We start from the raw sequence: 12,291 nt of genomic DNA on the forward strand, positions 1-12,291 counted from the left end.
ACTGTAGTAGTGTGCATCAAGGTCCAGCTTGTCTCGCATCTGCCTGGCCCAGGAGGAGTAGCTCTTCCGTGAGCCGTCATACTTGGGTGGGTTGGGCAACGGTTTCCGCATTCCAGTACCGCAGGTTTTGGGAGGGCGTGCCCAAGCCAGGCGTGCTCTCGCCCAATCCTCGTGCCACTGGCGGCGATTGCAAGTCGGCGCTCTGCGGCTGCGCTCGCCCGAGTTGCTCCATCAGCAAGGAAAGTTGGTCCTGTAGAGGGCTGAGAGTCGCATTGACCGCTTCTTGAATGCGTTGGTCAATCCATTGCTGCTGGAGACTTGGGCTCTCACTCTGCTGGTCCATCCTGACGAGCAGTCTGCAGCTTGCGGTATTTAGAAGGAGCTCTAGATATGTGAAAGGCTGGCCCGGAGTTTATTCAACAAGCAGGTGCCTAGGTGTTGTCTATCTAGAGCTAAGGAGGAAAAGAAGCTGAACTCGAGGCGTAGCCTCGAGTGCGAGCTTATATTGCCCTTCTCGGAATGTTCTCGCAGCTTCTGGGTCCGCGGAGCGGGGCCGGTGTTGCCACCGGAGCACGACCCACCGGACCCGGTACAACCGGGTCCACCAGCCGGGCACAGCCCGTGACAAACGGTTGGGCAAGCGGGCTTTTGTTGAGCTAGTTTCTGTCGGTGCTGTCAGCTGGGCACATTGTCATGCCGCTTCCAGCCATCATGATATGCGCAAAACGAATCAGCCGGGAAGCGTCACCAAGGTCATTCTTGGACGTGTAAATATCGCTCGACACGTTTACGGTAATTCGCGGTAGAAGCGACGGGTCTTCTTTCTTTGAACACGGCCTCGAACCGGAGAGTTAGGACAAGATAGGCAGGAGATTGGTTCACAAGGGTTGGTGTAAGCCGTCGGCTAGGGCATCTAATGGTTATGGACGGCTGGCTTGAGCTTTGGGCTCCGAGATTGGGCGGAAGGCGGGCTGCATGAAAAGCGCATGCTGGACATATAATGCTGCATGAATCTCTAGCAAGGGGGTTGCCGTGGTATCGGTTGCGTGGGCCACGCGAGAGGAAAGGGGGAGGAAGAGTCTAGGCGAGGAAAGGTCTGGGGGGATTTATAGATGGCAGGGGAACATAAGACACTCGGGGCTGGAAGATGCAGCATTCATGTGCAAGTTGAAGTTGCAAGGGCGCGAGATCCAAATTCCAATCAGAGGGTATGACGTAAGTAGCGCGCCGACGGACAGCAGTTAGCCGAATATTACCCGGCAACGAAGGGTCCACTTGGCCCATTCAACGTCAACCTCCCAAGGGACCGCGGAAGCGAGGCTGAGTCGCCAAATCTCCCCCCCTCCCCCTCCCCCCATGAAAGACGCAGCCATGAGTCCTATGCGATAACGAGCTCATGCGACCATGAGTCCCCTGTGACGACGACCACCCTGTCCATCGCAATCCGTCTCTTATCCGTCTCCGATGCTGCTGTGCCTCTCCGAGTGCAGCGGTTTCCGCCATTAAGTCCTGAAACGAAACTCGCCGAGCTCCCAGCCTGCTCCACGTCACCCTTCTCTCTCTCTTGGCGCGCGAATTCGAGTCACCATCGATACTTTTCTTCCCCCCAATCAAGAACCGAATCGTGACGACGGAGCACAAGACGCCCGTCGCCGGAGAATGGCCTCGTACGGGCACCGCCAGACGGCGCCTCAGGCAGGGCACAGACACGGCTCCCCTGCCATGGCGGCCCCGGGCGTCGCCGCTCCGCCGGGCACCTTTTCGCCGGGCACCAAGATCCAGGTGGGCAGCCACCTGGTCGTCATCCAGAAATACCTGTCCGAGGGCGGCTTCGCCCACGTCTACCTCGTCAAGATGCCCAAGCCCGTCGACGGCACCGACCTCGGCGTCCTCAAGCGCGTCGCCGTCCCCGACAAGGAAGCGCTGCGGAGCATGCGCACCGAGGTCGAGACGATGAAGCGCCTCAAGGGCCACCGGCCCATTGTCACCTACATCGACTCCCACGCCTCCGAGATGCGCGGCGGCGGCTACGAAGTCTTCTTGCTCATGGAGTACTGCAATGGTGGCGGCCTCATCGACTTTATGAACACGCGCCTGCAGCACCGTCTGACGGAGCCCGAGATCCTCAACATCTTTGTCGACATTGCAGAGGGCGTCGCCTGCATGCACTACCTCAAGCCCGCCCTCCTGCACAGGGACCTCAAGGTCGAAAACGTCCTCATCACCTCGCGCGGCTCCGCAAAACGCTTCAAGCTCTGCGACTTTGGCTCTGCCGCAGCCCCGCGGCCCGCGCCCACTACCGTCGTCGAGTGCCGCCTGATGGACGAGGACGTGCAGAGACACACGACGCTGCAGTACCGAAGCCCAGAGATGATTGACGTCTACAGAAAACAGCCGCTCAACGAAAAATCCGACATTTGGGCCCTTGGTGTCCTGCTTTATAAGCTTTGCTACTACACGACTCCCTTTGAAGACCAGGGCCAACTTGCCATCCTCAACGCCAGCTACCGCTATCCGAGCCATCCCGTCTTCTCGAACCGTATAAAGAAGCTCATCGGTTCGCCCGCCCATGCTCCTGCGCTGGCGCTTGGTTTGCTGACTTGTGCACGCAGCCTCTATGCTGAAAGAGAGCATAGAGGCTAGGCCGAATATATACCAGGTGTTGAAGGAAGCTTGCGCAATGCAGGGCAGAGAAGTGCCTGTAAAAGACGTGAGCTTGAGCTCCTGCAAGCCTAGCCAGTCGACGCAGACGCTGACAGCCACCGGGCAGATCTACGCAGGGAGGTCGCATACCGAATCCCGCCCCAACGACAAGGCGTCCGCAGAACGAAAAGCAAAGCCAGTCGTTGGCGCCGTCGTCTCTGCCCCCGTCGAAGAGAAGCCACGCATCCCTGACGTTGTGCCCATGCGGAGAGGCAGACCGTCCCCTCTGCCGGGGCCGACAAAGGCGTCAGAGGTACCCGGCTCGCCCGCCAAGCCAATCGCAGAAGGGGACCCCTTTGCGGCATTGGACTCCAAGAACGGCGTCAGCGTCGATGGCGATGAATTATCCTCGCGCTTCCCCACTCTCGATCAGTTCTCCTTGCTCCACGACCAGGGAGCCAAGTTCGATTTCGACTCGGCCATTGCGTCTCCCCCGCCAGAAGCTCCGGCCGTGAATCCGATTCCGAGGGTAGCGGCGAAGCTGGCTGATGCAGCTTTTGCGTCGCCCGAAACGAGTTCCGCAGACCCGATATTGTCGCCGGGAAAACGCGCTGTCCCATCTGCAGGGCCTGAACCAGCAGTCGCGCCGAGTCTGGCCATGCCTACGTCCGCGGCCTCGTCCGCCCAGCCCAAGACGGAGGGGGGCAAGGCACAATCCATCATCAGCCGCAACCCAGATCTCAAGGTAATCTCATCTCAGGCCAACTTGAAATATGTGTCCACCGGCACGATGACGGCGGAGATTACCCCTGAGCCGCTTGCAACAAGGGCCGTCCAGGGCACCGGACAGAGTCGCCCCGGAGGCGGCAAACATCCCTCTCTCCAACCCCGCTCGGGTTACGGGAGACGGCCGTCATTATCGTCCCGACCGTCGCTCGAGGACAACCGGGCCATTGCATCGGCAGACGCTATAGAGCGCACCGGATCGCTGCCTAGTCGGCCGCGGCCCGCGAGCACGGCCTTTGAATCAAGCACTTTGGAGTTTCTGCGCGAGAAAGAGTCCTCCACGGCACATGGCCGACCTGCTCGTCCGCTGTCTCGAGGCTCGCAGCCTAGGTCGTCGTCGAGCCTGAATGCCACGGCGCGTGATGACAGCATACAAATATCGAACGTTGTCGACCGCTTGATCGACATGGACGACTCCGACTCGGATACGTCGCCGAGGCTGAACGTCGCCAAAAGATCTGTCGTATCCCAGGCTTCTGGGTCAAGAAACAAGCTTGCGGGCAAGTTTGGAGACGCCTTTAAACGATTTGAGGGCACCGCCGCGCCGGAAATTCCGGCCACCGCAGCCACTCCTCCACCTCTGAAGGGCGTGGCTCACCACGAGCTTACCCCGATCGCAGGGTCGGAGGCAACGGATGGCCGAAGCGACGACGGGTTGACGGATCTGAATAGCGACAACGCGACGCCGGAAATGAGACGGGAGATTGAGCGACGTCAGCTTCAGGAGGAGGAGGAGCGTGTAGCCGCAGCGCAGGCGGAGTACAGGAAACGGTTAACCAGCGAAGGCGCAAGTCAACGACCCGTCCCGGGACCGAAGAAAGTGGGCATCGTGCCCAAGTCGGCGAATATCCAGAGCCGGGTCCGGAGCTTGCTGGAGGAAGAGCAACGGCCGTCGCAGGTCCAGAGAACTGCAGAGGGATACGGGAAGTACTCGGATGCTGCAACGGCGGCCAGCAAGCCGGAAAATGATAAGGCGCTGCCCTCGATACCGCGGAAGCCGCCTGCCGCGCCCAGATCAAGAGCTGAACCGACGGCGTCCCCAGCGGAGAGGGTGACCGGGACGTCAACTGGACATATGGCGATTGCTTCGAAGCCCACGGGCAGCAGGCCGGCGGCGCCGAAGAAGCCCGTCCACCTCAACAGCCTGCCGACCGGGGCGCGCCCGCCGTCGCCGGCCAAGCGGAGCCAGCCCACGGAGACGGAGCGGCTGATTGCGGCGGAGCTCCCGGGCCAGCCGCTGCTGGAAATGTCGGCGCAGGAGAAGGATGACTACATCAAGGACTTTACCAAGCGGTTCCCCAGCCTTAGCTCAATGGAGCTTGAGGCTGCCATGAGCCGCGGGGGCGGAGCGGTCGGGCAGTGAGCGAGGGACTTGTTTCTATATACACCCGGCGGGGGCGATTTTGACGATTTACATGTGGCCATTGGAGTGGGTAGAATCGAGACGAAAAGACGTATGTAGACTGGGGGTCCAGGGGGGAATGCGCACTTGGCTCTCTCGCTCCGGCGACGGCGGGTACTCCGGGTGAGCCCTGCCGGTGAGCCAGGCGTCTCAGCGTGATGGCCCTTGAGTGCTCCTATTCCCAGTGACCAGTCACCCACGATGCCTGGCGAAGCAGCAACAGGGTTGTCAAATCTGCACAGTCGAGCGCAAACAACACAACACCAATCTCCTAGAGGCAGGGATGGATGCTGCAATCACGCCTCAAGGGGGGCCATGAGGATGTCTATGGGAACACCAGTGGTGTACGAGACGAGGTCTGCCTCGAGCAAGGAGAGGCTCTGTCGTTGGATGCACCAGTGTTCCAGGCGCCGGAAATGGTAGGAAATGCTCATCGAAGCCCTTTGCAGCGAATCGTGAAATTATGGCTCGAGGGCTCAAACGGAGCTTCGTTGAAGCAGGACGGTCGGTACACAAAGGCTCTCTAATGCCCAACAAGCCATGGAGATATGCGAACGTCTGCAGCTCATCCAAGCTCACGCATGGATTGCCCCCGAGTTTGAGTGGAAACTCACGGGCACCAGATGCCTCGAGGCTGTTCTGCGGTCTTTTGGGGCGTAAGATGCCACGGGTCGGACTGGATAAATAACACCTTGGACCGGCAAGCGGAACCACTTGCCGCCGCCTTGGCCCTCCTTATCTTATCTCGCGGCGCGGTCCCACTTTTCTTTTTTCTCAACACCGCGGTCAATCGCACAAGGGCGCCGCTTGGGTTCTCCTCCCTCACATTTCTTTGAACCCTCGCCTGAAATGGCCAAGCGAAAGAGACAAGCTGCCGCGGCCGCCGAGGCGGTGGCAGAGGTGAAGCCGAGCAAGAAAACAAAGCCAACGAGCCAAGCGAAGCCCGTCGAGAGAACAAAGGCAAGCAGCGAAGCAAAGGCAGGCCAGAAGACAACAAGAAGCAGCGAAAGCAAGGCAAACGCAGCGACCGAGACGATACAGATTGTAGCCGGGTCCTACGACCAGGTTCTGCACGGCTTCACAGCAACCATCGGGCCCGGCACGGACAAGGTCGAGTTTGCCGACACCTTCTTGTTCAACGCTCACGCCTCGGCGATTCGCTGCGTCGCCGTGTCGCCCCCCTCGGCGCCGGTGCCCGGGCAGACGCAAAAGGTGCTACTCGCGTCCGGCAGCACTGACGAGCGCATCAACATCTACAATCTGTCGGCGCACCCGCCAAGCAAGAAGAAGCAGGACCTGCTGTCCAAGGTGGCGCCGCGGCCGATACTGGAGAATGCCAAGAACCGCGAGCTGGGGACGCTGCTGCACCACGCGTCGACGGTGACGGCGCTGCGGTTCCCCACGCGGTCCAAGCTGCTGACGGCCAGCGAGGACTCGACCATTGCCGTGGCGCGGACGCGCGACTGGTCAGTGCTGAGCACCATCAAGGCGCCCATCCCCAAGGCGCAGGGCCGGCCGAGCGGGGACACGGCGCCGTTTGGCGGAACGCCATCCGGGGTCAACGACTTTGCCATCCACCCGAGCATGAAGGTCATGATTAGCGTCAGCAAGGGCGAGCGGTGCATGAGGCTGTGGAACCTGGTGACGGGCAAGAAGGCCGGGGTACTCAACATGAGTCGGGACATGCTGCACGAGATTGGCGAGGGCAAGCACTCGACGGGCGAGGGGCGCCGGGTCGTGTGGGGCAGCGCCGACGGGGCCGACGAGTTTGCCGTCGGGTTCGAGCGCGACGTCGTCGTCTTCGGCATGGACAGCGTGCCCAAGTGCCGCGTCCTGGGTGCCGGCGCGCGCACAAAGGTACACCAGGTCAGCTACGTGACGGTGGACGAGGCGGCGGGGCTGTCGCTGCTGGTCGTGTCGACCGAGGACGGGCGCGTTTGCTTCTTCTCGACGCGGGCCGACGACGTGTCGAGCCAGGACGAAGCTGGCTCGGGCGTGCTGAGGGCCGCCAAGCTGGTGGGCTACGTCGGGGGCCGGGAGGCAGGGATTACGGGGCGGATCAAGGACTTTGCCGCGGTGCGCGGCGAGGGTGACGACGGCGGGCGGGTGCTTTACGTGGCGGGCGCGGGCAGCGAGGGCAAGGTCCGGCTGTGGAGGATCGGGGCCGAGGAGCTGGCGGAGGGCGTCGGGGGGGCGAAGCAGGAGCAGGAGCAGGAGCAGGAGCAGGAGCCGGTGGGGAGGCTGCTGGGGACGTACGAGACGCAGAACCGCGTCACCTGCATGGCGGCGTTTATGATGATTGCGCGGCCCGAGGGGACGGAGGGGAGCGAGGAGGAACTGGACGAGGACGAGGACGAGGACGAGGACGAGGATGAGGATGATGAGTATTGATGTGTCGTGATGGTCTGTCCATGGACGGGGGTCGGCGTCCACGCTGGGCTGTTATCTTTACCTGTGCCCGGAGTACATCTACCTATAGGCAGGCAAGCAACGCCCTTGCTGCCGTACAGTACAATGGAAATTGCGTCTGATGGCTCCCTTGGCTTGTCTCGACTTGACGCCCTTTGGGTACACGAACACGAGGGCGGCGAGACACACTCACCTGTTACCTGCCCGATTGGAAGAGTGTACAGTACTTTGCAGGCACGGAGGGCGAATGAAATAGCCTTTCAGCGTGCGAGCAGAGAGTGTGATTGCTGCAACGACGGGATGCATGCCAAGTGGCGCTGCGGTGTCCAGCGTGGGGCTGGGCGTCTCCCCCGGGGCCCGTGATCCTCTGGGATGCGGAGAGGGTCGAGGCTGCTGGCCGGCCGTGCGGCAGAAGAGATTCTCGGCCCTATGCACCTACAGGCTCTCCACTTTCTGGGTGCTGGCTGGGCAGACCCGCGTGTCGGATAGTCTGCCCCTTCAATCTCTCAGTCTTTTCAACAGCCTATCTCTTCGAGTGCCAAGAAACAGGCTGCTGTTACTATATGCGATACCCAGGCAGATGTCCTATAAACCTAGCATGCGCATTAATCAATCCCAGTTTCCTGGCTACCGCATTAATACCGCATCTATGGCATGAACTGTCATCTCTTCAGTTGTATGTTACTGCTCCTCTTCGGTTTTCTATTAGGCCGAATCTCTCCCTTGGTACTTGGTTTTTATGTATAGCCAGATAGGTAGCACCTAAATAGGAGGAGAAGTCAGAGCTTCTATCGGCCCCCAAAAAGAACAAATCTATAATTACTCTTTCAACTTCTGGTAGAGTTGCCACTACCAAGATCTACAATCTTTCAACTTCTGTTACAGTTCCCACTACCAAAATCTACACTCTTTCAACTTACGTTACAGTTCCCACTACGGCACTGTCGCATTCATTAAGCCACCACAGCACCAGTACCATGCTTGCCCTATCGTTACTGCTTGGTGCCGCGGGGGTCAACGCGATCCTCGGCAAGGGTCTTTCAACTGTCTGGTTCTCCGATAGCATATACTTCTGTGTCGACGGCTGTCTCTTCGGAGGTGGCTTCTTTGAGGAAACCGGAGCTTGGTGCCGGGCAGAAGAAATGGTTATCGATGTGAAAAAAGATGATCCCAACAAAGATAGGCGGTATTACAACTGTCCAGGAGCGGTCAATTTGACTACATGGGAAGAGCGCAAGCCTGAGGACGGAGAATACCTCCCAAAGTGCGATATTCTGACTGTAACAATAATCGGCCAAGTCGACTGTATTCTTCTAAGGAGAAGAATACAAAGACTGCGGAGGAGGGTGCACGGTGGTCCGAATTGGAATTGATCCTCAATTCGACTGGTCCAACACCCCCACCGGCTGCCACCCCGACCCCGGCAGGGTCCGATGGACCCGACAGCGACTGCTAGGTTTGGGACCAGAGCGTGGCTGGTGTGCGTTATTCAAAGGGAGGTCATTCTTTAATCAGGGCTTACGTTTTTGGCTTTCTATCCTCGGAGTCTAAGGGATTTTCCGGTCCTCTATCGGATCCCGTGGTCCGCTGGACTTGCACGCAGCTGCGAGTCGGACATTAATCTACCATATCTCCAGTAGCAACGGGGCCAGATTGGTCTTCAGTTTAAAATGTAATCAAAAAGCGACTCCAAACTCTAGCGGCGCGTCGCATCGTACGTATCCGTACTGTACAGTAATTACCTAGCGCTTTTGATGCTGGCTCCCCTCCACATCTCCCTCCTTATTAATACTCCGCAAAGCTCCGATGAGTATTAATAGTCTGCGTGGTTTTGTTAGGTGGGTGGGTGGGTGAGTGGGGATAGTGATCTGCACTACAGGCACAGACACGATGACACGCTTGGCCACCATGTGGTAGTACTACAGTAGTTACTACGTACAGTATACAGTAATTACTACTACTTACTAGGTAGGTGTCCGGTGCTCAACCCCCCCCAGCGCGACGCTTCGGCAGGCACCTCACCTCATCGAACCATGAAAAGTCCAGGTCCCATGACCGTCGTCTGATTCCCGCCACCACCCAGCGTGCAAAAACGGCCCCACGGGATGCACGGCTGAGCGGGGGGAAAACGTCGTATGTGTGTGTGTATGTATGTGTATGTGTGTGTGTGTGTGTGTGCACACACGACAACATGCGCCCGCTGCTGGCATGCAGACCCCGTGTGCCAATCATCCGCCCATCCAAAAGCACTGGCCCAGCCCTTCGAGGCACGTCCGTCTCTCCGTCAGTCGCCCACTGCCTCTTTTTCGTCGGCCTCGCCACCCCGTCCGTCTGCTCGCGTCGCGTCACATGCCTGCCTCCATCCTCGTCCTTCGGCAGACGGGGCAAAGGAGAGGGACTCTCTCCCGCCATCACACATTACTGTTACTGTCCATGCAGAAACCTACATGCTTGCACACACACACACACACACACACACACACACAACCTATTACACTGGCTGCGCTCCCCGACCGCCTGCCGCATCGTATCGTGCCGCACATCGCGCACCCATGTCCCGGGGGCGGGAAACGGATGGCGTCTCCTCCTTTAGCCGCGCAACAGACCCCCTCCCATCCTCAATCAAATAGAAGAAAAAACCAAGGGTTCAGCAGCAGCAAGACACGGCTGGCTGCTCCATTGGCCCGGTCGAGGCACACAAGTGAGACGGGCCATCGCTCAAGCATGTGAAAGCCGTGGCGCCAAAGGAGGAAAAACACGATCCAATGCACCCCACCTTATGCAATCATCCCCCAGAATCCCCCGGCTGCACACCCGCACCCCACGACCCCTTGGCATCTTTGCTCTTCGTCTTCCTCTTATAAGACATCCTGTCCCTTGCACCGGCCGTCAAAGCCACGTCTCGAACAGTCCAGCCGTCCAGCGCAGCCGACCCTCACTCCCGCAGCCGCCCTCGCAAGCCGTCTCGCCCAATTCCTCCCTTCCGGGCCGACCGGCCGCGCCGTCTTCCCCCTTCTCCACGCTCCATCCTCGGCCAGCTGCTCACACGTCGGCCACATCGCCACTCGGCCACCAGAGACGGCCACCAGAGACGACCGCCAGAGACGACCGCCAGCATGGACGACGACAGCCCCCCAATCGCCCGCCCTGTTCCTCGACGACCCTTCACCATCAACCTCATGAGCGTCACGCCTCCCTACGACGACGACCACGACGCCCCGGGATCCATCCTGGGCCCGGGCCAACAAGATACCTCGTCCGCCCCCCGATACCTCGACGCCAGCTTCACCCCCACAGATGCCGCCTCGCTGAGCAGGCCCCAGTCCATCATGAACCTCACCTCGTCCACCCTCATGGGCATCTTCTCAGAGGCCGCCTCCAGCCGCGACCGCGCCTTTGTCGATCGCGACGACCCCGACACCCCTTGGGGGACCGGCGCCCGCACCCCCATCAAGCGCCCCAGCGTCGACGATGCCACTTACGAGCTGATGCGCAACCGCTCGCATCTCCCCCGGCGCCACTCCTCCTACAGACCTGTCGAAACGACTCGGCCTCCCTCAAGGGCCGCCGTTGCCCTTTCGCGCGCCTTTCGCGCCTTGCTGCTCTTCCTCCTCGGCGTCGGTTACGGCGTGCTCGTCACGCGACTTCACAACGAACAGCAGTACCTCGCCGACCTGACCGAGGGCATCATGAAGCCCGGCGCCAGCTGGAAGTACCTCGCCTTCTGGGGGGTAGCCGGCGTTGTCCTGGGCTCACTGCTCCCGTGGGTTGACAGGCGGTGGGAAACTGCATTCGGGAGTGAAGCTGACGATGCTGTCGGTGACAACGGCGAGGCTACGCGCACTGGCCAGAGGCCCGGCACCGACTGGGCCCTCGTGATGCGGGCCATCGGCGCCTTTGTCGGCATCATCTTTGCCATTGTAAGAATCCCTTGCACGTCATCGTCCCGCGAGGCAAACCACAAGACTGACGCCTCACCTCGCGCAGCGCAAACTGGCGTGGGCCTCTACCCTGCAGCTCTCGGCCACGCTTGCCCTCGTCAACCCGCTCCTGTGGTGGCTCATCGACCGCAGCAAGCCCGGCTTCCTGCTCTCGGCTTGCGTCGGCCTGACCGGGTCAATGCTTCTGCTCGGTGTAAACCCGGACATGATGCCGGCACCGTCCAGGTCGCCGTCGGCCACGGCCGCTCACAACTTTTCCTCGTCGGCGGCGAGCCGGGTGCCACCCCCCGTCTTGGGAGGGCTGGCGAGCCAGGAGACGGTCGAGACGGGCGTGTGGATGCTGAGCGTGCTGTTTTGCAGCTGCGTGTGCTTTGGAAACATTGGACGACGTTTAGCGTGGAGTAGAAAAGCAGGGGCCAGGGGTCGTTGGGGAGGCGTGCGCTAAAGCAATCCTGCGCTCTCTCTGTATTATCTTGATGCTCCCCGTTGATGAGAATGTACGGCTTGGTGTTGGCGACGATGCGCCGAACCCAAGGTTTCGGAAAGGTCGGCTGGTGTTAGCGAGCCAGGGGCAAAATGATGCCGCGGTTTTCAGATGGCGCTTGGCACATGCATTCCAGACGACGCTGTGGTGTCCATTATTAGCACTTCTGCCCTTTGCCCCCTTGGGCAAGCAGCCATTGCGACGAACATAGCGATGCAAGGAGGCAACGCCACGAGGCGCCAGAGACTGCATGTATAGAACGGGCTGCTGCACCTCGGCGATGGGTTGGTGGTATAGGAGTCCGAGAGCAGCGATGGTTTCCCCATTAGTCCAAGTTTCAGCTAGGCTGGGGAGTTGCTCGTGGACAGGTGAGGCTGGGCCCCGACGGTCCGGTGGTGGACGCGTGGGAGAACGTGGGACAGCGCAGGACAGCACATAGTGCGGTTGGAGCGAGCTGAGGATAGCGTCGGCAGTGGCCTTGGGGAGGCTGGCGCCGCCATGCGGGTCTTCGGAGGGCGAGGCCCGCCTGGTAGGTGTAGCTGCTCGAGCTATCCATCCATCACGAGAGGTATGGGAAGAGGTGTCTGCGCAATCGCGAGACGGAGGCGAGTGCATGCGGCGACGAG

The 12,291-nt window shown here is 60.2% G+C and overlaps 3 protein-coding genes across 3 annotated transcripts; all 3 read left to right on the forward strand.

The window, feature by feature from the left end:
• Positions 1-1,659: 1,659 nt before the first annotated feature.
• On the forward strand, positions 1,660-4,792 carry HRG_06036 (kinase; the record flags this gene model as incomplete). Its single annotated transcript, XM_044864507.1, has 4 exons — positions 1,660-2,557; positions 2,613-2,710; positions 2,771-4,480; positions 4,523-4,792. 4 exons carry the CDS (start codon positions 1,660-1,662, stop codon positions 4,790-4,792), a joined length of 2,976 nt encoding a protein of 991 aa, XP_044721039.1.
• An 888-nt stretch (positions 4,793-5,680) lies between these two features.
• Positions 5,681-7,222, forward strand: HRG_06037 (uncharacterized protein; the record flags this gene model as incomplete). Its single annotated transcript, XM_044864508.1, has 2 exons — positions 5,681-5,731; positions 5,783-7,222. 2 exons carry the CDS (start codon positions 5,681-5,683, stop codon positions 7,220-7,222), a joined length of 1,491 nt encoding a protein of 496 aa, XP_044721040.1.
• Positions 7,223-10,356: 3,134 nt separating this feature from the next.
• Positions 10,357-11,626, forward strand: HRG_06038 (insulin-induced protein (INSIG) domain-containing protein; the record flags this gene model as incomplete). Its single annotated transcript, XM_044864509.1, has 2 exons — positions 10,357-11,160; positions 11,228-11,626. The coding sequence occupies 2 exons, from the start codon at positions 10,357-10,359 to the stop codon at positions 11,624-11,626; spliced, it is 1,203 nt and encodes a 400-aa protein (XP_044721041.1).
• Between the last annotated feature and the right edge of the window lie 665 nt (positions 11,627-12,291).

Source organism: Hirsutella rhossiliensis (assembly GCF_020360975.1).
Source record: "Hirsutella rhossiliensis strain HR02 chromosome Unknown scaffold00005, whole genome shotgun sequence".
Lineage (NCBI taxonomy): Eukaryota > Fungi > Ascomycota > Sordariomycetes > Hypocreales > Ophiocordycipitaceae > Hirsutella > Hirsutella rhossiliensis.